At 41.3% G+C, this 27,068-nt stretch overlaps 1 protein-coding gene across 4 annotated transcripts in view; it reads left to right on the top strand.

Moving 5' to 3' along the window:
- Nucleotides 1-27,068, top strand: part of ABCA12 (ATP binding cassette subfamily A member 12) — a 120,141-nt gene that overhangs the window by 50,077 nt on the left and 42,996 nt on the right. For all 4 annotated transcript variants that reach the window (XM_064515352.1, XM_064515354.1, XM_064515353.1 and 1 more), the window contains 20 exons: nt 194-341; nt 2,977-3,065; nt 4,466-4,575; nt 5,384-5,569; nt 6,379-6,557; nt 9,558-9,670; nt 10,707-10,803; nt 10,919-15,088; nt 15,746-15,861; nt 16,553-16,659; nt 18,149-18,402; nt 18,520-18,632; nt 19,119-19,243; nt 20,064-20,237; nt 21,163-21,327; nt 22,110-22,311; nt 22,910-23,049; nt 23,603-23,722; nt 24,907-24,997; nt 26,343-26,522. In XM_064515352.1, the coding sequence (XP_064371422.1) occupies nt 194-341; nt 2,977-3,065; nt 4,466-4,575; nt 5,384-5,569; nt 6,379-6,557; nt 9,558-9,670; nt 10,707-10,803; nt 10,919-15,088; nt 15,746-15,861; nt 16,553-16,659; nt 18,149-18,402; nt 18,520-18,632; nt 19,119-19,243; nt 20,064-20,237; nt 21,163-21,327; nt 22,110-22,311; nt 22,910-23,049; nt 23,603-23,722; nt 24,907-24,997; nt 26,343-26,522 (6,879 nt within the window). The remainder of the gene's footprint in view (nt 1-193; nt 342-2,976; nt 3,066-4,465; nt 4,576-5,383; nt 5,570-6,378; nt 6,558-9,557; nt 9,671-10,706; nt 10,804-10,918; nt 15,089-15,745; nt 15,862-16,552; nt 16,660-18,148; nt 18,403-18,519; nt 18,633-19,118; nt 19,244-20,063; nt 20,238-21,162; nt 21,328-22,109; nt 22,312-22,909; nt 23,050-23,602; nt 23,723-24,906; nt 24,998-26,342; nt 26,523-27,068) is intronic.

Raw genomic sequence — 27,068 nt, 5'->3', positions numbered from 1 at the left:
TGTCAGGGCGCCTTCTAGGTTGATTTGGGAAATGATGCTGCCAGGGTGGAGTAAAGGAACCTCAGTAAAACTGAGAATCTCAAGCCCATGGCTTGGGAGAAGAAAATAGCACATACTGATAGAAACATGTGGCAACAGAATACACATCTGCATCACAGTAATGGCATTTTCTTTCTTCTCCCCCTTCCTCCAGGTTATCTTGCACCCCGAAACCTTCCTAGTGCAGGCTTCTTCCCGTTCCTGCAAACCGTGCTGTGTGATTCGGACGCCAGATGTAAAGGCACACCGTACACGCCAGAAGATCTGCTGCCAAGACTTAACGACATCTCATCTCTCAGACTGTAAGGGAATCTGAATGATTCTGGGTGTTACAAGCTGTAGAGCAAGACTTGCTTTGATGTGGAGGGAGCAGCCATGCGTGTGTGTTTTTCCCCAACAGAGTAGTCTCAGGTGCTTGAGCACTTAGAAATGAGAATGTGGGGCACAATGCTGGACACTTTAAAAATGTTTGTATTAAGGATAGCTATGAATGATGTGTCAGTTGCTTCAAGGCTCTCTAGTAAGAGAGGTTTTTATTCCCTAACCAAGATGCTTCTGATGAACCAGACTTCTCATATCAGAGTGAAGACACTTTTTTGCATGATTGGGGTCAGGTCTTCAGGAGTGTCAGTCAGTAAAAGTGTGCTGAGAGCAGCTCAGCATGCTGCCCATGGCTATTGGTTCAGGACACTTTGGTTAGAAGTGGCAAATGTTCCCAAACAGCTCTTGCTTTAGTCACTCCAGCATAAATATATCTCTGCTCTTTTAGTAGAGCATTCAGACCCCAGCCAAAATGGGAGAAATGCGGATCTTTTCTGCTAGAGAAGACATAACGTATAGAAAAATGAAAATGAAGAGACAGTTTCTGCTCTCAAGAGCATGTAGGTTTACAGAGTGGAGCTGGTTGGGGATTTTTTTGCTGGAATGCTGTTTTTTTGAAATTGAAATGTTTAGTGGATGCATTTCAATCTCAGTGATGTTCCAGTGGAAGCCAAGTAACATTTGCTCTGAGACATGCCAGCCAGGGATGCCTTTGCGTCTTGGCTGCCTGTCTCTGGCAGGCCACTGGGGAACACGGTCTGTGAGATGTGCAGCTTCTAAGGTCTGGCTGGTTGTCAGAGAACTGAAGATCTTGGCATGTCACATCCAAGGTCCCAGGTTCCTCCTCCTTGCTTTCAGGTGGGAGGCTACTCCAGAGGGGCTATTTGAGAGCCTCAGAATCCCTCTTAGCCAGACTTTGAGTCTGAAGAGCTTCAACTGGGCCACAAGCCTTCCACCAGAGAGCCCATCAGAGAGGATGGAAGGAGCCTGGGGTTGGAGACTCCTAAAGGGTCCTTTTCAGTCAATGCAGGGGGAGTGGTATTTCTCTGTTGGTTAGAAGGAACCTAGATGACTAAACATGTGGATGACTAAATTTATGCAAAGTGAATCCTAACTAAATTACAGTACAGTACAGAGACCGGATCCCTGGATTCCTAGCTCTTCAGTCACTTACTCAGTGTCACTGTTTTCCGAGGGCATGTTAAACAGTGGTTAATTTAGGGCCTTGAAATGAAGAAATGGGAACCTTTAGTGCTAAAGCTGGAGGTCTTCCATGGGCTTCAATAGCTATAAATCCTCCTTGCTTTCTGCTTTTGGTTTCCATACAGCTGCTTAGGAAATAACTGTTTTTGCTGATAGCTGAAAATCAAAGGGTTTTTCTAAATTATAGCTCAAGTCATATGATTCATTAATAAGCATTGTGGCCACTGTTGATGCTAGAAGTTAGCTATGTAAAATATCACACAACTAAGTGAGTATACCGACACTTGCGTGGTCAATGATAGTCTTAGAAATATGTTGTATTCTAAAAGGAAAAGAACCCTCATTTAAATAGCCAGATCAAACCTAGCAGGATACCACAGAGTATAAAACCTCAGCAGAAGGTTACCTGGGCAAGAGAAGTCTCCAGAAGCCAATGTGAATAGACTTAACTCTCCTACCTGAGCAGAATCAGCCAGGGTGAATTTGTCATGAATGTAAAATATTTTAGCTGTGACCCTTTACTGTCTGGAGATATTACTGCATAATATTCTAGAGTTTACCATATTCAGCTAATAACCCAGAGTGGTTTTTTTCCCCCATTGTGCAACTCACTGGAGCTCTTATTAAACAATTTTTTAACTTGCCCTAAAACCGTTTCTTACCAGTGGCCAGCAGAGAAAATGGGCAAGATTCTCATCTTTGGTTCTGTTCCCTGGAAGCACGTACTGAGGAGTGAAAAACATGGCCATTTGAGATTTCCCTGAATAAAAGGGAGCTGAAGTACAAAAATTTAGCTCAAGACCAACATCTTCCACCCTTACTTTTCCCCTGAAGTGAAATGTTTGGGAAGGATGAAGTAAGGTCCTGATGTCTTGAAGGATTTCTCAGTACGGGCATGCAACCTGCTGTTATAACTTAGAGCTGTCTCAGTTTACATCAAGGCCTGTCTGTTCAGCCAGGCTGCCCTTAACAATGCCATGAAGATCTGCACTGTTTTTTCTGCTGAGCATGTGTCTGTCAGTGGAGGACAGAATATGACTGATACATTGAGGCCTTCTTTGCAGAACTGAGAGTTTGTTTAAGATTAGACTAAACATACATCTATCAAACCTTATCTGTCTCCAGTGGGTTGAAAGTTTTGTCAGTGGAGAGGCATCAGGCATGAACGCGGTCCCCTCCATCTCTTTAGTGTCTGAGAGCACTGCAGTGCATTTCCCCCCAAAATGCACAGCAGTCCTGTAGAAGAAACCAGACTTCTGCCCAACTTGGATTTCAACACACCACCTCTGAAATCCTGCTGTAGACCCGTCCTGAGTCATGAAGTAGCTAAGCATAAGCTTAATCATAAGAAACTCTAGGTTATTACAAGTCTCTTTTTTTTTTTCCTCCCTCTCCCCCTTTTCTTTTTCCCAGTAAGCAGAGGAGATCGACTAATGTGGGCAAGGACCAACACCCATCACGAGGGAGTGCAGAGGTTCCTAAAAGTAAGAATACTTTGCTGGGTAGGTTATTCAGTGCTGCATGCAGAAGGCTGTTCTTTTAAAGGGTGATCTTTTGAAGCTCTCTGGACAGAGATGCAATTCTTAGAGCACTTCTGAAATGATTTGTGTGTTCTTTACAGGCACGTGACCATGTCCATGGCATTAGTGTAAGTTCTTGGGAATAATTATAAGTAGTTGTCTTTAGAAAAGACTCGGAATTTGGCTGAGAAACCAAGATTAAATTGCTGTGCTTCACAGGAGCAACATGAGTTCGCAGACTGTTTGGACGTTAATTAAAGACCTGGCTATTTATGGAATGTTGCCCTTTTATTGCCCACAAATTGTCTGTAAGCAGCTTATTATTTTTTCAGATGTATTTCTTATTCACAATTATCCAACAAATAAGTCATCTTCTGTGCCACAATGGATATTTATTGTTGGTGGTGTTCTCCTCTGATGTGTTTCTCTTTCCTGAAGGAACGTTCAGACTTAAATTTTGGGAAAATCATTACAGTTATTATTTATTGATGGTAATGGCTAGTACTATCCACAGTCCCTCATGACGGATAGTTATTTCTCCAGGGAGCTCACAATCAAATGAAGGATTACAGATTTGCATTCTGTGACTGGTCTGCCCCAACCATTCACTGTTTCAATTAGCATTTCTGCCAATACAGTCACTCTTTGATGTTTGGGCAGAAAGACAGCATGTGAAAGGACTCAAAGCAGAGGAATGAAAAAAATAATCAGTGAACAGCTTTTGCAGAATGACTTTTTTGCTCATTTTGATGGACATGGATGGTCAGGAAGGAACTCGGTTATGCATCTTATTTAAAAGAAAAAAAAAAGTCATAGCCTCAGCTGGCACAAGCTGGCATAGCTCCTTTGGTTTCAGTGAGCTGGGTTGTTTTGAGAGTACGACTCAGTGCAAATGTTGGCTTTGGTGTGTGTCAGCTGGGGACCTGGCAGTGTTGCCGCTGTGCATAGCGGGCAGCAGTGCTACGTTGGAGCTGTTTCTGAATAACGAGTACCACCCACTGGTGCCAAAGGCTCCTGCAGAGCTCTCCCTTGCAGGGCTGTCAACTCGAGCTGATGTGGGCTTGTTTGCAAGACTGCCACTGTCTCTCTCTGCATGGAGGAGGTGCAGGACTGGAGAAATTGTTTAACTGCAAGCAAATAGTTAAATGCACTTGATTTTAAAAAGTTACAGAAAGAAATAGTGTAATCCAGGATTTGATTACATCAGGAAAAAACCTTAAGTAGGTAATTACAGGATGCCGTTGGCTGTACCTTTGGAGACAGATTAATGATGGCATACCCAAAGCTGTAGTCAGTTAGCTATCTTGTGTACTGGTATGATGTAGCAAAGAGGTTAAAAGTCATTAAGTAAAATCTAGTGTTTCAACCTGTTACTATTGCAGCATTTGGGGATTTGTTATCTCATGGAGAAAGCACCCTTCGGAATATTACATCACCATCTAACTTGACTTCCAGCATCAACATGTTCAACAGAATCCTCCATTTTGGAAAGGTAAGGTCTGAATTTGCATAATAGCTGTGTCTGAACATTTATGCACTGTCACATTTAAAGAGTTAAAAGTCCAAAATACCAACATAAGCTTTTATGGCTTTAGGATCTCCCCTATTATTTGAATGTGCTTTATTTTGGGAAGAGGAAGACCATTATTGTAGGTGGACTTTTAAGGACTGTGGTGAATTTATTATCCTCTAAGCAGAAACCAAATATACCAGATGCCCTGGGACACAATACCATGAATGACCAAATACCGACAGACTATACCCTGAGATATTTTGCTCAAAACTTCTGTGTGAGTTAAGGCAGTGGGCTACTTCAGAGTGTTTAGAGTGCGTTTTCTCTCATGTGAAATTAAAGATGTGATGTTATAGGCTTTGCCACTGAATTCATTATTTGCTCACAATACTCATGGAGTGATAACAGAGGCACTGCATGTTTATTGCATAGGTAATTGAATAACTGTAGGAACTCTTTGTAACAAAAACTTAGTATTGTTTAATGGACACCAGTATGCTAGAAACATTGCCATTAATGGTTAGATTAACAAATATTTGAAATATGCTTATGTTTTCATATTAATGCCTACAGTCACACACACATTTCTCTTTATACATGAGGCGTTTCAGGGATTTCAGTGACATTGTTCACTTCTTAAAATTCTGTATGTGCACAGGTACTTGTAAGGATGGTGCTTTTCAGATGTCACTACTATCCCTTAAAAATATCTCATCACTATATTTAATACCATCCCAGACAGAGTATTACTTTAAAGTTAGCATCTAAAATTATGTCTTACTTTTAGAGTCAGACGCAATATTCAACGGCAGCAAATCTCAAAGTCATTCTGTGTGAGGTCTTGTCACGCTATGCAGCACGTCCTGGCCTCACTGAAGGGAAGATGGCAGCCAGTATCCACAGGACGTTCTGCTTTACCAACTTGTCTCTTTTAGAGTCATTTACCCAAGAGCTCAGAAATCAGCTCTCTCAGGTGAGTTTCTGGGATCTTTCTTAACATCTGCAGATATTAGCTGTGATGGTTCCCACACTTTATTGCAGACTTTTGGAGGTAGAACATGACCCCGTATGACTAGGAATAGCTTGTTTCTACACTGAAGTGCTTATTGTGCAGGATGAGGCTGAGCTAATTCTTGTGAATGGGATTAGCCCACACATCTATAGAGTTGAGCAAACAGCTCTTGAGGAAAATCAAGGACAGCCAGACATCAGCTAGCATCCATTGAGGGTTCCTCACCATGCCTAGCTTTTTTTTTTTTTCTCTCCTTTAGTTGCCTTCCTGCAGTGACAAGTAGATAGAACAATGTGAGAATATGGCATAAATAAGAATATTTAAAGCTGGGGAAGGCAATAAATTTCCTCCTGTATTACATCAGCCATATAACTTCATCCAATAACTCCTGCATCTGATCCAGCAACTCACGACTGAAACAATACTTGTCTTTGGGAAAGCTATATAATTAAAGTAAATGGATCCTTTAAAAGTAACACCTTTTTTTGCCAGGATGAGGGCTGACACTCATTTTTCTTATATTCGCAGTCTTTAAACTACTTGGGATGTTCTGAATCTTAGGGCTTGTCTATACAAAGAGTTTATTTTACAGTTATCGAGAGTGTGAAGGTAAAGCATGGTTACTCTGTCCATTATTGTCTGTCACTAGAGTTCTTTGAACCTGTTGTTTGTCTGTGTACAAGTGCACTGCAGGCTGAAAAACCTAGAAAGACTCACTGGCAACAAGGGCTCTTGTGCTTAAATAATTTCTTGCATTGTTATTTTTTAAGGTGCGACTCAACCCACAATACCAGGCAGTGTTTGTGAATGAAATGGTCTCGTTTCTATTGCTCATCTCTCAAGTGCAGAATGACACCTCTTTGTGGCATCTTCTTTTGCTGGCCCCAGATGTGATTCAGGGCAGCATGCAGCTGCAAGACACGTTTGATTACCTTCAGAATGCAAGCAGGTAAGAAGGCAGAAAATGCCAGCAGAGGCACTGAAAGCCTGAGGGGTTTGCACATTGAACACTGAAGACAGATCACCTCTCATCAGCAGGAAGGATGTTAGCTTAAAAGCATGACTTGTTTTTGTTGGGTGGTTACAGCTCCATACTAATGTATTTCTGAAGGTCTCTACCATGAGCAGTGATTTGTCTTTCACTGACTCTTTTGTCACTTTTAAAATGGGAGCTTGGCTGTAAACCTTCAGTTGTCTTCCAGGCTGCTTTGAGGCACTGTCATGTGTGTGTGCCGATTGAGAGGCTGGTGGGCAACTGTCCTTGCCTTTGGTTGAAGAAAAGGCCTCCTTGTTGGACAATTGTTCTGCCAAAGACTGCAGCTGGCCACTTCCTTCCAGAAAACCTTAGAGCCAAATTCAAGTTACTTTGAACACCTCATGCATTTGTAGGGGAGCCAGAAATTCACTTTAAAAGAAATTGATTACCTGGTTTACAGCTTTTTTATCCTTCTAAATTCATCCCAAGAAAGCAGAGAAGAGACGGACTCTGGTTCTTAGCATATGGGGCTTTGATTATGTGTGACTTTAAGGAGAAGAAAATACCAGTTATGTTCTTGCTGAATGGTTATATGAAAAACAGCTGGCTGAGCTCTGCAAACTGCATTAACTGTGTTGAAATATTTGATGCTGTCTGCAACTAGGACAATGAAAACTCTTCTACTGGGGCTTAGCCCTATATACTCCCTTTCTTAGTCTATAGTTGGATTAAACTCTCACTGTTCTCTAAAAGACTTGAGTTATCTAGGAGACTGGGTGAATCTGTCCTGAATCTTCTATTGACTCTATGACTGAAACTGCTAGAAATTATTCTGGCTAGTCCACTTATTACAACACATGAAGGAAACCAGACATCAGCTGAGTGTCTTTTGATGGTTTGATTTTTTTTTTTTTTTTTTTTTTTTTGATAAAAGAAGACCTTAACATGAGCAGTTGGACAAAGGTGCAAGGAGTGGTTGTAGAAACTTTGCCACTCTGATTACAGCCAGGCATGGAGGAACTCGCTTTTCATCATTGGCATGTTGCTAAAGCACTTCAAAACCCATACTGTTAGTATCTAGGTAATTTGCCATCCTGCACTGAGAAAAATATTTGTGAGACCTGATATTCTTCAAGAAGTTAATATCAATGTTGCAAGAATTTTGATTTTATTCAGAGATGTTTTGTCCTTTCTGCCATTTCAGTCACAGGCTTATTGCATTTGTTCACATTTACTGGCTTATAGAATCAAGCCTGAAAAGCTGCACTGTTTGATTGCCCAGGAAGAATTTGTATTTACTCTGCTGCTCTGCTTTGCTCTTCAGCTGCAGAGCTGGGCAAGTTATCATCGGCACAGCAAATAGCCACAGAGAATTTCATCACCAGAACTGCAGTGCTTTTTTCGCCTAGCATGTGGCAGCGTAAACGCATGAGTAAACAGTTATTGCAAAGAGATTGCACGAATAGTATTTTTAATGATTCTTACAAAATCATGTCTTAGCCAGCTGGGCTGTGTTTTTTAGAGACTGTACTGACCTCCTGAAGAGATACTGCAGAGGGAATTTTTTTGTAGTATTAAAACAAAGATGCAGAAGAAAAGAACTTTTGCTCATTGTGACATCCATATTAACCATGTGAGAACGTGATGACATCGATATTAACCACGTGGCAACACTGCAGCGCAATAGTGATTTCAAAGTCATGACTTCCACAAAAAGTTTAGGAACAAATTTTATTACTCATGCAAGCCTGATTTGCAGACAGAATTCACAAATGCTGCTGTTAGTTGCTTTAAAATAAATTTCCTGATAGGCTTGTAAGCTGGACTTCTTCTCTAAAGCATATATCTGCAAAAGTCCTAGAGACTGAAATAGAAGGACAACAGCAACACTGGTTTCCATGTTTGCTACCTTCTGGTCTGTGTAATTTGCATCCACTTCTGACAAGCCTATGCCTCCCTCCTGCTTAGTCATGCCATTGCTTAGCTAAATGTGTATGGTTTGTAACAGCAGCTTCTTCCCCTTCTGAGACTCTTGCTAACAAGCACCTCTGCAGAATGAAAATGGTGAGCACCGAGTCCATAAAACCTGCATGGAGGCATTATGTTAAATGTGGAGAAAAGAGATCCCTAGTGCTCTGTTCTCACTGGCAGTCTGTTCCCACAAATCACTATGTATTTATTCCTGCTGCTGAAATCAGCTCAGCTAGGTGCTTTGTGCATCACCTGTAGAACTTCAGGCAGGCGAGGGACTGTGCATTTCATGGTGACCCTATATCTACAGTGAAGAGCTACCCTTTATATAGGAGAAGCAAAAAAGACTGATAATCACCGTGAAATTTTCAATAACCTGCACATATTGAACAGACGTTCTTTTAAATGACTTTCTCTGTGATACAGTAAGTCAGATAATCAGCTTGTTCTTTTCTAAAATTGAAAAACATCCCTTGCCTCCCTGTAAGCCTGGTTATTACAATACAAAAGAGGAAAGAAGGAGAATCTGAAATGGTAACGGTTATTTGTGATTGCTTCTTCCATCCACAGATCTTGTCTCCTAAGGATCCCTGCTCTCCCTGGAGCCTTGTCTGCTCTGTTGCTTGGTTTTTTTAGGAGGAGATTCAGCCCCAGCAGTGAATCACCAGGATGGCACATGACTGGAGTGTTTTCTAAGCCCCACTGTGAGGTTTTAACTGTCACATAGGTTTTGCATGAACCTTTGATTAACTATATTGCAGGAGTACAACATGTACATTTCTGCCAATGTTACCACCATGGCTTTCCTTCAGAGCCCTTTGTGTTTGTGTTTTGTGCATGATCAAACAAATAATTAAGTGTAGTGGTAATATCTTGTCTGTCAGATATTTTAAGAATGGTAGGCTGCACTCCAGCTGTTTCCTATTTGAACACTTGTTTTATTTCCTCTCATAAACCTGGAATCACAATTTATTTTCATTGTTGTTTTTTTTTCCCCTTTAGTGTTGTGCTGGCAGCTCAAAATATCTCTGCATTGTTTGTGACTGAAGATAGATTCAGAACTGTTCAAAATAGGGTTACAGATCCTCTGTTTTCCCTGAACTGCTTGGAGCAAGGTAAGATTCCTCCACATAGTCATACCTCTTCTGAAAACCTGTGGTGCTGAGGAGAAGCAAACTGCAAGCTAATAAGTAACCGTACTGATTGCATATTGTTCAGGGCTGGGCATAATGAATTCTCCTTTCAAATTTTAACAAATGTGAATAAAATATCTCATTGCAAATGGAGAAATAAAAAAGCATGGTTTTGTCACTAGCCAGTGAATTAACATGAGTTGCAGTCTCAGTGGAAATGGGGAGTGGTACTTTTTGTCTTCAGTTTTTTGTCAAAATCAGCCTCCAGTTATGGGTTCTGTCAAACTCACCTGACAGCCTCACAGTAGGGGCTGAGGCTGCACAACAGGCTACGTATATCAAGGTTAGCTATTCTGCTAAACCCCTTTCAGCTTACAGCAAAGGAACAACCCTAGACATCCACCTGTAACTGCAAAGGTACGGCATGTAAAGATGGTAAGGACAGATTGGTAAATGCCATCCATTCTCTACTTGTAGTTCAGTGGAGTTTGTGGAGGTTGGTGTTGGTAAGAAGGAAGCAGATTGTTACAGTGTAAGGAGGGAAAACATGCAGACGTGACTAGTGAGAGGCCTGGACATGTGAGGATATCAAGATGAGTGTAGATAGCTATAGGAGACATGGATGATGCTGCACTCAAAGCCCAGGTGCAAGTAGTAAGAAAGCAGACCTATGAAGGGAAAGAAACACAAATTGCTTAACATATTAGGTCAGTTTGTGTTGTTACTGATAGCAAGATGCCCCTAAAGCAAAAGAACTCCATTAGCACCCGCATCATAGGGGCACTGAGCTGTTTCTGGGATGCAAAATCACTTCTACAGCAGCAAGTAGCATCCTGACTTCCTGCTGAAGGCTGTGGAGTGTTACACCCCAAAAGAGCAGGCAAGTTTCTAACCATGATCTTGTGTCCCATCATAGGAGCCTAACTTCAGACATGCATATTTTCATTGACAGTTTTGCCATGTTGTTCTTTTCAATCTCCAACCTGATATTTGTATCTTCTTTATATATCTCTTGTAGATAAAGAAAAAAGTTTGGTGACCAGAGATATTTGTAATCTCTTTGTTAACTGGAAAGACAACCAGACTTTAGTATCTAATTTGGAGGAAGTTCTGAGGTAAGACACTGTGTGGAGGGATATTACTAAGAGTATAATTCAAATCTATGATCTTTGCTCTAAGTCACTTGCACTGATTTTCTATTCTCTAAAATGCTTTTTTTTTGCCCCCCAGAAAATTAAGGTTACCAGAGATTGGTGGAAAAGATTCCAAGAGGTCCATTAATTCAGATGATTTAGAAGCCATACAAAAGTCTCTATATCATTTAAAAGGCTTTGAGAAAAAAATGAATAGAATTGAATTAAAAAGCTTAAATCTATTCAGAAATTTAAAGAATGAAACATTACAGAAACTGTATGCAATTCTTGAACTGGGAATGCATCCACATCGTGATTATAAATTAAAGGAACCATATAATAAGGAAATAATTGATGAAATCTATAACTTCACATCACTGCAATTACAGAGCGACTTTAATGGGACTTCCATTTTCAATACAATGACCCAATGGAAAGAAATTCAGAGTGCTTTAAAATTAGCTGCAATGATTTGGAATCCAGATTTGTTAAATAATTCTAATTTTAGTACAGAGCAAACTAAGCATGTTCTCAAAATGTTACTCTCCACTAACTTGCCACCATTTCTGGAAGACTTAAGAGACATTTTAAATGAAATGCAAGAAATACCATCTTTGTTTTCTGACTATTTGCTTAAACCAGCGTCCTACAAAAACTTTCCAGACCAGCTCCTAGCTCTCCAGAAGATGTTTTTTATAATGACAAATACAAACATAGGGTATCAGTACTTACTGATGCCTGTGTTTGAACTGATGCAGAAAGTACAAAGCTTCACGGGTGAAGCCCAGTGGGATGAGCTGAATGTCTACTGGCGCATTGGGGAAAAACTGAGATCAATGAAGTGGAATATCACAGGCATTGTAGCTTATGGGCAATTTTTAGATGTATTAAACAGCCATTTACATAAACTGAATAATAATTCAAATAGTTTCTTCAGTGAACAAATGGATCGACTGTCAGAATTTGTAACAGCCGTGTTTAAAGAGTTTGGGGAAAACTCTGAAGTAGCCAATATCTCATTGGTCACTCAAACCGTACAAAAGACCTTGAACATGTTAAAAGACTTACAGCTGCATTATAATATCAGTAAATTAAAATCTATAGATCTGTTCTTTAATTTTGACAATCAAACCTTTGGCAGCTTGTCTGAACTACTGAGGTCAGGAATGAAAATCCTTCATTATACAATTGCAAGTGAAGCTTCCAGTGAAGGAGAAGTTAACTCTATTTATAATTTAACACGTCTTCTACTGCAGGAGTTCAATGAGTCTGTTTTACAGCACAGTACTTCATTAGAGGCAAAAATTTGGGACTTCTTGCGTTTAGCCTTGAGTCCTTTCTTTGGTAATAATAACAACAGCAATTACAAGGCGCCTCAGAACTGCTCTGCTCAAGACGTTCTGCACATAGCGCTTCAGATGCTGTTTGAAAATGCCACTCTAAGCGAGTCCCTAGCCAGGAGCCCCTGCAAGCCCCTCTTTGCTTCCATGGATGTGGAGAGTGGAACAACGCACAATGAAACCTTTACAAAAATGTTTCAGCTTGCCATAATGAACCTGAGGCTGTCTCCGGAGTTTGATGTTGTCTACAAGAACAGCAGCGAAATTTTTTCCAAGGAGCTGTCGTGCATCATCCAGTCTTTGCAGTTTTCTCTGAGTTTCCTTTCAAAGTTAGACCTTGTCTCTGAGCTCCATGACTCTTGGATACAGGAGAAGACGAAAGCTCTGACTGCCCTCATGGAGGGGCTGCCTTTGAGCAATGCATCCTGCCCTATCCCGGTCCTGCAGGATGTGGGTGGTGTGCTCCCATCACAGCTTTTGAACGTCCTCATTCCTTTCATGCTAAACGAAACAGGCTTGAATTCTCTAAATTTCTCTGGCAGCCCAGCAGACAGGCATAGGCTGCCTTTGTTTTCCCATCTGTTACCAACTTTTTCCATTTGGAACAGTAGTATATATGAACTGCTACAGATGCATGGAAATGCTTCCGACCAGTCTGAATGGAGACGTTTCTCCCAGCTGTGGAATGCCACTGGCAATGTGTTGACCACCAAATGGAACTTAACAGAAGTGGATGAATATGTGAGACTCCTGGAAATTATGAATAAAGCTCTAATTCTTGTCGACATTGGGGTAGCTCCCAGAAAAACAGAAGTATTTCGGATCCTTAGTAATACTAGTGGAGGAATGAAATTGTCAGATCTGAAGGATTTGTATAGTTCATTAAAACTCTTTTTCAATTTAACTTCTGCTGCAAACAGCACGGTCGACTTAAAAAGAATATTTCAAGAAATTGCCCCACTGTATGAGATTGCTGGTGAAAGATTGTTCTATCCTCATCCCTACGGGAAAGAAAACCAAGATGTTCTAACAATGGCTGTAGTAATTTGGAATCAAATCATTTTAAATAGGACTCATTTTAATACAGAGAAAGCATGGGAGATTATCAAAATGCTAACACTTCATGCACTGCCACTTGAAGACACAGGGGATTATCTCAGCACAAATGAAGAAGTGTCATCGTTATTTTCTGATTTCTTGTTGACCTCTGTAACATCTGAAAACTTTGCAGAACAGTTCTTGGTCCTTGAGCAGCTTCTTGCTGCCATGGCAAAGGTGAACACCAGCGATTATTATGTGCTGATCTCCTCTTTGTCTAAACTAATGCAGAGACTCCAGGGTTCCTCTCACGGAAACAAGGGGAGTGAACTTCATCGTGTCTGGAAGATTGCTGAAATGCTCCAGTCCATGAACTGGGGCAGCATTGATAGTCTCAATTCCCAATCGTTTCTAGACATACTGCAAAATCAGTTTAAAACCATGAAAAATGATTCCAGTCTTCCCTTCAGTAAAGAAATGAAGCAGCTGATAAACTTTTTATCTGCCATATTGGAGGTGTATAGTGAAGAAGACTCCAGAGGAGCCAACATCTCCATATACTCACAAGCCATAGAAAGGAGTATATTCTTTTTAAAAGATCTGCAGAGAAGTTATAATATCAGCGAGCTCGAAACTATCAATCTATTATTTAATTTTTATAGTAAATATACCCAGAGGCTGTTTGAAACGTGGAGAGTAGGAATGAAAATCCTTCATGATACCAACTTAAACAAAACACTGGAAGAAAAAATGAGCGTTGTCTATCATTTTTCACATTGGCTACTGCAGAAGGAGTTCAGTGAGTCTGTTTTACAGCACAGTACTTCATTAGAGGCAAAAATTTGGGACTTCTTGCATTTAGCCTTGAGTCCTTTCTTTGGTAATAATAACAACAGCAATTATAAGGCGCCTCAGAACTGCTCTGCTCAAGACATTCTGCACGTAGCACTTCAGATGCTGTTTGAAAATGCCACTCTAAGCGAGTCCCTAGCCAGGAGCCCCTGCGAGCCCCTCTTTGCTTCCATGGATGTGGAGAGTGGAACAACGCACAATGAAACCTTTACAAAAATGTTTCAGCTTGCCATAATGAACCTGAGGCTGTCTCCGGAGTTTGATGTTGTCTACAAGAACAGCAGCGAAATTTTTTCCAAGGAGCTGTCGTGCATCATCCAGTCTTTGCAGTTTTCTCTGAGTTTCCTTTCAAAGTTAGACCTTGTCTCTGAGCTCCATGACTCTTGGATACAGGAGAAGACGAAAGCTCTGACTGCCCTCATGGAGGGGCTGCCTTTGAGCAATGCATCCTGCCCTATCCCGGTCCTGCAGGATGTGGGTGGTGTGCTCCCATCACAGCTTTTGAACGTCCTCATTCCTTTCATGCTAAACGAAACAGGCTTGAATTCTCTAAATTTCTCTGGCAGTCCAGCAGACTGGGATAACTTGTCCACACTCTTCAGTATGGCGCAAAATGAGCTCCACCTGAATGACTTGCTGCAGAGACTCCAGAGTGCCTTCAGCTTCACTGAATGGAGGTATTTCTCAAGCGTCTGGGATGCAGTTGACAGTGTGCTGAACACTAAATGGAATGTAACAGAAGTGGCTGCCTATGTGAGGTTGTTGGAAGCAAAGGCAAACAATCCTGCCAACAATGTATCAGCTCTAGAAATCATAGAAGCCAGTCGCTCCATTCTCAAGAGGCTGAACTCCTCTGAGCTGCTAAATGAATTGAATATAGGTTCCAGCTCAGCTTCTCTCTCCAGCAGAACTGGTTTTGGCAGTGTGATCGACATTGTTGCTCATCACTTCATTGTTAGGGCAGAAACCCTGTTCAACAAGACCCTGCCTTGGACTCAAAGTGACCAAATCCTGTCTCCAACCAGTCTGATCACACGGTGAGTTTGTTTTTTGGATATCATAACTGCCATTATGGGTAGTGATCACTGCTTACTTCTGGCAGGAAGAGTATTTTAGTTTCTTTCACTGGAGCAACTTTAGCCTGAAACCTAACACCATAATTTAGGACTCCAGGTCTAGCATGGGTTGAAGCAAAGGACAAGAAATTTATCTCTGAAGCCACAGAACGAAACAGGCAGCTGAAAGTGAGACTTTCAAAAATGCCCAGTGTTGGTCTGTCTCAGTTCACAGTGGGAACACGGTCCTTTAGGAAGTATGCCCACTGGAAGCTGGGTTACAGCAGTGGTAAGCTCTTTGGAAGACCTTTCTTTGTGGTTATGACTCCTTAGTTTTTTTCCCTCAGTCTGCCACAGGCGTGGCTTTCCAACTATATTTCTCATCTGAAGTGAACATTTCAAGCCTATTTTCTTATCTGTATGGTTTGAGAGTGGATGACAGCTGGGGCGATAACAAAAAGTAATTGATGAAATAAAATTGGGAGGGTACCCACTTAGGAAATGTCATGAGACACATGGCTTTATCTGGAATTTTTATTTACAACTGCCAAGGAGCAGCATCTATGCAGCTGACAGGTCACACAGTAATATGCCTGCTTCTAAAAGAGAAACTCATTTAAGCTCCATCTTACTTTTCAGATTTCTGTTTTTAGAATTTGAAAACACCATCCTACAGGTGACAGTGAATAGCAGCTACAATCCTTACCTGATATGTTTAATAAATGCCACTGAAACTGAAGACAGCGAATTGACAGGTAATCATGATTTCATTAATGTAGTGGGACCTAAGCTGGAGTGAGGTTGTGCCACTTTTCAAAGTGTTTTGTCTAATGATGGAAAAGAAAGGTGCCACACATTTTCACCTGCTTGCAATTAACTGGAGCTGTGAGGCCTCAGGAAGGCAAGCTCCTTTTTGTTTGAGTTAGGTCACATCATGGATATAAATTTTCCATCCAACTATATCCGAAAAACATGTGTACTCTTTGCTCTGTGATGACAGTTTGCTGACACTTGGATAAAGAATCCTTAAAAATAGAAACCTATATTCCCTTCACAGCTTTACATGCCCTTAAGATGGCAGCAGTTATTTTGAGAGTTAACATATTTCACATAGATATTCATTGTCTATGCTAATTGTAAAACCTGAGAGGTTTATCTGCTCACAGAGATAATGAATGTGTCTGAAGGGTCAGGCATAGTCACAAGTCGTGTTTCTAGTGTGGGATAGATTTCTTTATGGGAGCTGAGCCCCTACTCAGACTGGATCAGAAGCTTACAATCCTGGTCTCCAAGTGTGATTTCCTAGGTCCAAAGCCATGTGAATTTGGTGGAAAACAGATATGCTCAGTAGGCCTCAGAGACAAAGTGCAGACATCACCACATGTGAAGTTCTGTAAGTCTGGTAGGTTTTGTCTAAAGTAACTTTTTTTTTTTAAACTCCCACAGAAAACATCACACTGCTTTTGAAGCAAACTCACCTGAAAAAGGACCTTTTCATGCAAAATAATACTTTTGAGAAATATTTATCCATACCAGAGCTCCTGAAGCTAAAGGTGAGTCCGCTTAAAATGCTGACTTGAAGGACATCCCACAGTGATACACAAATGTGCAGTGGAGGTTTTGGAAAACAGCATATGGAAAATGATGATTTAGAAAAACAGCTGATAGACGGCAGGACTGAAAATCTGTTTTATGTCTGCTGCCTGTACTTAAAGGTTGCTATTAACCTGGGCTGAGAAACTTGTCTCCTATACCAGGCCCCAGTGTGCACCCAGGTTTCAGAGAAGGTAGAGGTATTCCTTTCCTCCCAGCCTGTTTTATAGAATGGCTTCTGTTTTCTGTCATACACCCCAAAAGCATGAGCTCTGCATGGGTTGCCAGTGACAGCATGTTTCTCATAAATTAGTAGACCAGTAGTTTTAAAGTTCAGTAGGTTTAGACTTAGCAAAACACTTTGCAGAGCTGAGACTGATAGTAGCAGTTCCTAGCTGCCTCAGCTTCATTTGATAAGTATGGAGGGAGGAGTTTTCAAAGGCACAAACAGCAGTTAGATACCTCTGACCTGTTGAAAATCAGTGGAACTGGCAGTACCACTAAGTGCCACTAAGTTAGTTAGCACTATGCCTACTGAGCTACACCAACTGCAGCATGGCCAGAGTCCACGTTCCCTGGCATGCTCCCTTAGCACTAAATGTCTCAAAATACTATAAGAGTTTCTGAGATTAAGCACCTAAGCAGTACTGATCCATGGATTTTCTCCATCAGCTTTGGATTTTGCAATGCCTCATTTGGATAAAATGCTGCTTACACCATTCCTACATATATAGTGTATATATGTAGCCCTATAGTATTCTACTTCTCTCATTCAGACCCTTTTTTTAAAAGGCATTGGTGTGCCCCGCTGTTGCAGCTCAATATTCCCACAGCAATGATACCATGAGTCTCGATGTGCCATGTACTCATAGGCACAAAACAGAAGACCGTTCTTGCCATGAAAGACTGATAATCTAAATAGCAGTGACAGACAAGAGGGAAGCCCAGGGTATGAAGAGTAGGCAAAGGATTGCATTTTTACACAGCAGGTTGCCAGAAGTGGAAGTCTCGACTTCTAGCCAACTCCTTTTCATCTGCTCTGGTAGGTAAGGCCATGTGGTGTCCAAAAGGCTGAATCTATTGCACAAGGTAGATTTGTTTGGTTTCTGTGAAGACTAATTGGTCAACAGGTGAGTCCAAGTTGGGTATTGCTGTGTTTATACACTGGACAGAAAAAATGATATGGTAAGGTTTGCAAGGTTTGTTATATCCTGTGCAAAGTTATGTAGTTATGTGCAATGTTTGTAGTATCTGCTACAAACTCATGCAGGAATGGTTGTTGTGAACTGTTCTATCTGAGACCTTCTGAATGAACTAAATACATAAAAATATTTAATCCTAAAGAAAAATGCAAAGAAGCAGCTAGTTTTTTAAAAACTTGCCCTTTATAATTCCGTCACCTAACTGGTGTCTATTTATTTCTCTTCCTTTTCAAAATTTCATGTAAAGATATTTCGCCTCCGGGATCTGACAACACTTCTTTGTGACTACGAGAGTTTTAAGTCAATACAGCATATTTGCCATCTCCCTAATGTTACCTTTGGAGAACTGTGTGAACAGAGTCAATCTCATGAGCAGCTCCTCCGCACTATTGAACTAAGCAATCAAATTGTGACCAATGTACTGAATAGCAGAAGAGTCTCCCAAGAACTTCAAGATATTCTAATTGGGGATGCCACAAACATCCATTCGCAAATGAAGTGGTGAGGTTCTCTTTCCGAGTTATGCTTCTGTAATACTCTGTTTATGAAATGATTGAATGGCTTCTTGCCTTCTTTTCATTTTCCCCGTTTTACTTGTTTGTTTTGTTTTTTGTTTAGGTTTCAAGAAAATGTACCAGAAATTGCTTTCTTTCAAGAGATTCCTCAATATATGACTACTTTGAATTCTGTGTTGAACATCACTGAGAATTTAAGAGATACTAGAGAGCAAGGTAGTTTCCCATATTTACTTTACAATGTTGGTTTGTGAACATCATTACTGATATCATAATTTCTGCAATCCCAGGACTCATTTAACTGTCAGGAAGAAACAGTCTTAATGAAATAAGCATACACCATTTCCTTGGGATCCTTTATCTAGGATAATTCTAGAGTCAATTCTAGACTGCGCTTTGTTTCCTGCATTGCCCAAAAAAGCCCTGTATGCTGAAAGCCCCAAATCTTTAATTTGGGTAAAGGATGGAAGTGGTGTACATTGCTGCTGATGAAAAAGCTTGCAGGAGACGGTCATATGTGCTAGGTTTTAGAGTCAAATTATTCACTGTGAGCTAAAGCTGACAGGTCTAGGGATAGTGGGAGCAATGCCCCTGTGTATAACGTTAAGCAAAGTTTGCCTAAACACAAGGTCCTCTGTGCTCGAGGTTGCTGTATGTCTGCAGAAAGCTTAATATAAGTTGTTTTTTTGGTTTACTTTACAGAAAAGTTAAGAGAAATGTTTAAAAATGTGGACCAGCTCAAAGAGGATCTCAGAAACACAACAGGAATGTCCACAGCTAGCATCGATGCTCTTCTGGAAGCATCTGTCCCAGAAAATAGCACTCAGGTAAGTTTGCTGTCATTCTTGTGGGAGATCCTCTTGATTTTACTTCTCAGACTGTTAAATCCATGATTTGCTGGTGAATGCAGCTGAGCAGATCACTGAACACATGACAGCAGAGAGAGGCATGTACGATCCCGCAGGGATAGACAGTGTAGCATGTTACAGATCAAAAGTGGCCATCAGATATGGAGTAGGAGAAGTCACTAATGTCAGTTCAGCTGCTGGAGATCGAGAGCCATATGGTCTCTTTGGCTGTCACCAGTAGCTGGTAAGCAGCCACACACTGCTCGATGAGTGATTGCTCAGCTCTGTAACAAGGGCACAGTTCACTGTAACAGACTAATGAGGACTAAGTGGGGTCCTCAGTGTTGAGTTGTTGTTGCAATCCAGATGTAAAAGCACAATTCTAACTAGGATTCATGAGAGCAGTCAGGGATCCAAAAATAGCCTCTCAGGGAACAGATCCCTGTAATGAGAGATGAGCTTACCTTCCTCAGCCTCCTGTGCAAGCAGAGCTCCAGATGCTTTTCCCCTTCCCAAACACCTAGTCTGGACTGAGCCCCAAGCAGCACACACTTTTCCAAACTTTACATACATCAGTCAATAGGAAATTGAAGCCGTGAAAGCCTGTACTGCTGTGCAAGCTGACATTAAAGCACAATCCCTAAGATTCGCTTCTTGAAGCAGGAGTAATGAGTAGGCATTTTCTGGTTCCAGGGCTGAAATGTGACATTGTGGAAAGAGCAACAACAAGGCAAGATTAATCCATGAATACTGAAGCAGTCTAGCCCCTAACAAATCTTTTCTTCCTTTTCTTCCATAGCTCATTTCTCAGATCCTCCAGCTAGAGTCTTGTACTGTCCATCCTGCTGACCCACAGCTGCAAACAGTAGCAGAGGAGTTCTGCAATCTCTCTCTTTCAGAGAGGACTCGTAAGATGTACATCCTGGGGGTCACTCTCTTACGACACTTAGACGTTTACAATTTCCTATACAAGGTTAGTGCTGGATTTGTAGAGTACTTTCTGTAGTCCTTGCTACATGTAGTGACTGAAAGGTCATAAAATATCATTGCAGTGGCCAGAAGCTATGCTGATTTACAGAAGCCAAAGATCAGGCTTTGCTCATGCAGTATTTTTTTATTGGATATCCATGCTGTAACAGTGTGGATATAAATGAAGATCCCAGCTGGTGTAAACCAGCAGACCTCATTTAAAGGCACTAGACCTACTCTAAATGTCACTCTACCTGCTAGTATCATTTATATGCAGTCACAACCTCTTGAACATTCCCAGCTGAATTCAGGCTTACCAAAAATAAGATTTTGGGCTAATTTTTTTTATCCTTTGAAAAGGAAAGCCCTGAAGAAAGTCCTGAAAAATATATTGTCCTAATCCAGTTGTCATTGCCAGGTAATTACATTATTCAAATACCCCGCATGTATAACTACATAAGCAGCATGCCAAACTACATTCACTGAGAAGTATGTGTTGAATGCATATTTTAAAATGCTACAGAAGAGGTCCTGGGGAAAACAGATTATTAAATGAGAATGTCAATGAATTTGGCTCAGGTCAAAAGCCATTTGTAGTGTCTGACCTCTGTTGTACGATATGCTACCTCTAAGAGGCTCAGGTTATATCCCAGACGATTTCTGATACACATTTCCCAATTGTAGGTGTTTGGGAACATGCACTGTTTAGACTATGTAATATTCAAGGGAGGGGTTTGCAAAAGCTCTTGGGGATTTAGGAATACAAATCGGATTCATTTCCTGTGGGACTTCTGTTCCCTAAGCCTCCTAACAGTTTTGAACAGCCATAATCTCTGCCTTGGAATCAACACAAGAATATGGGCATGGGCACACAAGTGCACATAGAGATTCCTGATAATTGTAATTGATTTCCTTCTTGTTGCTTGTAGATGTTTTTCCCCAAGGAACTTCAGAAACCTGTGGACAAGATGTTAGGCCTTCTGACAGAAATGAAATATTTCAGACACCAGGTTGAATCTGACGTGCATCCATTGCTACAAGCTATTCATTCACTCAAAAAGCTCCGGCAATCTAGAAATGTGCCTCTGACTAAGGTTTGTGTAGTGTGCATTTGCTTTGGAGACAGTACGCCTTTGGAACAGTTTGCATAGAAATTTCTTACCGTAGAGACCAAAGATGCATTAAATCATAAGTTACTGAATCTATTTTAAAGCAGCAGCGTCCTAAGAAGAGTCTATCAAACTCCCATGTTCCCTTCTGGTGAGTGCTTTGATTTGGAGCAGTGGGACAGTCCTGTGCCTGACATGGTTAAGGGGCAGGGGGATGAACAACTGTCTCGAAACAGGGTAGACTTTCAAGGAAATTTACAGGTGCAGTGGAAGGAGACAGCTTCTGAAAACAACTGGAGAACTGAACTGCCCACTAAAGGCCATCCAAAACCATTCAAGTCGTCAACAAAAATCCACTCCAGCTTAGGCATGCGCTAGATCAGGTCAGGTTTTGGGCACCCTCAGAGCTGCCCAAAACATTCAGTATGAGCCCAGTCCTGCTCTGACATGCAATTCCTGCATTGTATCTCATGCCTTGAAGTGAATTTCCCACATCTGTCATAGCAAAGGTTAGCCATAAGGGCACGTTTTATGTTCATGTGTTCAAGTAAGGGTGCAAAAGAATATGCAGATAGTTTCAGGCTTTCCAAGGAAAGCCCTTTGTTTTGTAGAGAGAACTTCTGATAAGAAATCTGTAAAAATGTTTAATCTCTACTCTCTAATTATAATAAGAATTAGAATTCTGTAATTCTGTCATCCTTCTTTCCCCTCAGAATGGGATGCTTTTAACATGTAGGATTTATTTGCATGTTTTTTCTCTTCTGCAGACCTTATTGAAATCAAATAACTTTAGGATAACACATGGCACATTTAAGTCCATGTCAAAAGTTCTCTGCAACCAGGAAATCACACCCCTATTTTTTGAGTCTTTGCTTCCTGATTTTGGAGACCCTGTAAGCAACAGTTCTTCCATGGAGGATGCCCGTGTCCAAAAATTGATGAGGAAATATGGGATTCCTCACAAATCCAGTAAGTTTGGCTTTACCTTGAGGCAAAAACATTTTGGAGCTAAACCCAAATGTTTCTGGAGAGATTCAGCAATAAGCTGTTCCCCCATATGTCTCTGGAGAGCTGGTGATTTATGCTAGCTGGGAATTTGCACTGCTCTATTTATTGGTGGCTTATTTTCATAAAAGTTAAAAGGAAAACAGCATCTGTAGAGGAACAGTGCTTCATGTTGCACTATTTCCCAATTGCTGATGATTTGGTTTTAGGGCTTGACAGGTCACTGCTTTTTCTTGATGTGTAGTTTTTCTGACTGTACTGACATTATTAGCTCCTCCGAGTTCACGAAAATTCCATTTAACCTTAAACCATTAAACCATTAACCATTAAAGCAGAGAATCTGGGCTTAAACAGTGAGACTCTTGTTGTCTTGAGTTCAGCAACAGGAGGTGGGAGTGGATTACTTTTGTCAAGACACGTTATATTGGTCAGTGAGGAGGGCTCTGAAGTAATTTGTTGGACACAGCAACAAACTGGGCAGACAGGAAGAACACACTGGTAGCTTTCTTGTGTCTGGTCTACTTGTGCTCTGTGCAATTTGTTTGGTTTTCTCCCCATGCAGCACCATTCTGTTTATCCTTTTACCTGGACTTGGTTAAGACCCCTACTGGAGCTTTAATTTGGTCTTTCTTAAAACCAATGGTGCTTGGGAAGATCCTTTACACACCAGATACTCCAGAAACTCGAGCAATCATGGAGAAGGTATGACTCTGTTTATAGTACATCAGGATATGCCCACTCAAAGGGATTTCAATTTGCATCCAACACAGGCTGTTTTTTTTGAGAAGCAAAGTCTATTTTCTGCCGGTTTGGAGTATTCGTCAAAGTATTTTTTCCCAGTTCCGCTGCTCTTCCATCCTTTGTCTTTATATAAATCTAACTGCCAAACAATTGCTGTTGGTCTAACATCTATAATATGATTTTCTTATGGCCTTCAGTTTATGAAGTTTCACCGCGATATTTTTAGCCAGTAGTAGAGAGATGTCTCGCAGGACCAATGCTAACCAGTACTTGCTGGCAAGCAGAATAATGGTAGAAGGGAAGCTGGCATCCAAGACATGCTCTCGACATTGCATATAAGCCTTACATCCAATGTCAGCACGTGTTAAAGTGGCATTTAGCCAAACAGTGATAGGGTGCTAGGAAGAATCCTAAAGAAACCATATCTGGTCTTGGCTCTTTTATTTATTTTTTTTAAAGCTTTAAGGCAATGAATAAACAGACCCTTATGTGGTGTTGTGGGGTTTTTTTGTAGTCTAATACAACCCTGAAGCAGATGGCTGACCTATCCCTGAAGTCCCAGGAATGGTTGGACAAGTCTCCTGTCATCATGAATTCACTGACTAAGTTAAACCAAACAGTTCCGATTATCAAGGTATGTGAGGGTCTTATCTCTCTTGTGCCTCTTGCAAGAGGGATTTTGGAGGATGATTTTCTTCACTGAAATAAACTGGGGTTCCAGTGGCTTCAGGGAGACCTTACTCTAGCTGGGGAAACCCTTCTCAGCCTTCTGTCCTTGAGTTCCCAGTTCCCAGCCACGCCTGCCTGTTCCCTTAACAGAAATACTCCCGAAGCACCTTACCGTGCAAATCCTCTTTCTGAAGTGATTTGTCTGTAATATGCTCCCTGACACTTTGGCCATGCTGAGGCCTGCTGGAGGGCTAAGATGAGTAGGGAACGCTCTGCAGTTTGTAAATTAACTTTCTGCTTGATGGAGTGATCCAACCAGCCAAGACCAGGCAAGAAATGACTTTTTCAGAAAATGAAAAAGTATCTATAATAAGCATGTAGTTCTGGGCACACACATAAGAGCTAGACGATGTCTTTGTACCTCAGTGAATCTAAATAAAATTTCCTTTTTCCCTCCTAAGGAGCCTATCTTTGCTTGGATGCAGAAAGCAGTAATGATGTAGTGTTTCATATACTTGCTTTGCGTTCTCCACCATAAAAATTTTCTCCTTTTCTTACAAAACTATTGTGGCTTTCTGAAAAAAAGTGAGATCTCTGAAACCCTAAAGCATTTTAAGTTAATTTCAGTGGCTGGAATGTGTTGCAATTTCCATGGCACAGTGAGAAAGTCCAGGGTGGAATATGTAAAAGTGAAATGAAATACTCTCTGCTGACTGCACTTGTTTGTGGAATAATGTGCAATTCAAACAAACAAAAATCTGACAGCTAGTCTCCTAGCTACACATTGGACCCCATCCATTGCACTCTGGCTCTGTTCACAGGACTTAAAACAGACAGAAGTGACATTTACTGAGATTTCAGGCCCAAGATTTTTCCATGGGAGTCTAATGCCTAGTGGTGTCAATAGGTGTCATCTGTTGATTCCAAGAAACACTGGCTTGGACTCACAGGGCTCTGTAAGACCTTTTCATTGCTAACATTCCCCATCATGACACACACAGTGAAAAATGGAAGGTCAAGAAAGGAGTAGGAGGAGGTTGTACAAATGGCTCTGTGAAGGAAGCTGGTCTATTTTATTTTAGAAATACACTGAATAAGCTCACAGGGTTTGTGGTCAAACTCATGCTTTCTCTCTTTGCTTGTTGACAGAACGCCCTACAGAATCCCTTTGTGCAGGTTTTTATCAAGTTGATGGTGGATTTGGATGCAGTTGAACTTCTGAGTCAAATAAACGAGCTGGGTAAGTTATTCCATGTATGCTGCCCTCCCGTTTTTACTTCAGGCCTGGTAGTTCCAGAGTCACCATATTGCATCCATCCTCTGGTGCTGCTCTTCCTCTGGCCGGTATCTGATCTTTAGCCCATGGCAATCTCAGCTGTCATTTAAAAACCTAGTAACCTATGGGCAAAGACTCCTAGAAAGCAAAGGGCTTGCTTGAAGGGAAGTGCTCATGAACACGGCAGGAATAGCAGGATGGGAATCTCTGCAGCTGATTGTGGCCACTGGAGGACACTGTTCAGCCATAATTATCACGCCAAATGAGCTACCTGGGACTCTGGTGGGAAATGTAGCGAGCTCACTCACATCGCCATCAGGGTTTAGCTTAAAAGTTTCCCAGAGCAGAAAAGGAAGGGATCAAATAAAAGAACCTAGGCTGATCAAGTCAAGGACATTGTTAAGAAAGATCCTCTGCCGGAATTTGCTGTTCTTCAGCAGTCTTGCATGGTCGTTCATGGTGAGAGTTCCTGATGTGCATTATGGGAGTCGTCAGCTAACAGAGGTGATGGTAACGTACCCTGTTAGTGCACAGCACGGTGATCACTGCCCCGTCCTGACTGGCTGTATAGCCCCTTCCCATTTTTTCAGTGGTTGGTCATACCTGTAAATACAAATCTGGTTTATGCAAGCAAAACTCAGCATAAACCAGGGATGGCTTTAGTCCATTGCAGTCAAAAGGATATCAAGCTACTGTTTACAATGAACCCTGCATATTAGTCGTCTCACCAGTAGTACCTCTGTCTGCACTCCCAGTAAAATCATTGTCCCTGCAGCAGCTGTTCCATATTAGTTAACACTGCATTATGTAGTCACCTTTTAAAACAGGCAGGAAACAGCAGTGTCTTTATTAAGCTGCATTATCAGGTTTAGTACACACATCAGCACAACAGACCTAACTTTTGCTTGATGTGCTTGGAAAAAGCACAGTCTCCCCTGAGACAGAGCAGATCAGCAGATGTGCTGATTACATCAAAAAACATTAGATGTGGAATGAATGGCGAGCATCACATGCGAGTCTAAAAACCCAGCAGGTTAGTAGCAACTTCTGATTTGGGATGGCTGTCACATTCCATTGCTGGCATCCTCCCAAGGGCAAACTCACAAGTATATTACAAGTGATTAACGTAAAAATCGGGTCAACAACATGCCTTCACTGCCCTGTTAAGTGCAGAAACGTATTTTACACTTAATGGTTAGTATGATGCTTTTTCTTCCTTCCTGGTGTCATTGTTAGTGTAAAGATCAAAATGATTTGATGCTTCTTTTGTTGTGTGTGGGGATGCTACTGATTTTTATTTTTATTCCAGATAATATTCGACTGGAATTACAGGACAACGCTGACATTGTCAATCAGCTGAATACTTTAGCTACTCTTGCTGTAAATGTGTCCTCCTGTGTCTCATTTAATCGCATTCAAGCAGCCAGAAACTTAGAGGAAATGGAAATGGTGGCCAAAGAGCTCTTTCTGAAGAATGAACTTTTTGCAAGTATGTGACAGTCTCAGGTTCCCCTGTAGATTAGAATTAGCCTAGGTACAGGGCGAGAGTCCAGTGCAACAGGTTTGGCTTTCCATCAGTGACTGTTGTGATCATGGCTCCAGCCACACAACAGTGGGTCTTTACCCAGTGGGTGTGACACCAGCACACTCAGACCTCCCTGTGGCAGTGTTTTACACTCTCCTTTTTATACCTGCATGTTTCTATACCTTCACTGTTTGTATAGAAAGCCTTTGGTAGACTGGTCTTTTCTCCAGGTTAATTCTCAGCTAAACAAAGTTTCAGTGCCCTTGGGGGATCTTCATGACAGAGCTGCCTTCTCTCAGGCCTCCCGCTAAAGGGGAAAAAGTGCTTTGCTCAAGAAAGATACAAGGCTGTCCACTTTATTAGAAGATTAGAACTCTTTAGATGTTCCAGCCAAACACATCAATACTACAGTGTCTCTTCATGGTCACAGCTTTTACATTTGTAGGAGTGGATTGCAGCTTCAGGTCAGACCACAGAATGGGACCGGGGGGAAAGGAGATTATCTTAATT

This window comes from Dromaius novaehollandiae, chromosome 7 (assembly GCF_036370855.1).
Source record: "Dromaius novaehollandiae isolate bDroNov1 chromosome 7, bDroNov1.hap1, whole genome shotgun sequence".
Taxonomy (NCBI): Eukaryota; Metazoa; Chordata; class Aves; order Casuariiformes; family Dromaiidae; genus Dromaius; species Dromaius novaehollandiae.
The sequence above is the reverse complement of the archived record's forward strand: the minus strand, read 5'-3'. Positions and strand labels throughout refer to the sequence as shown.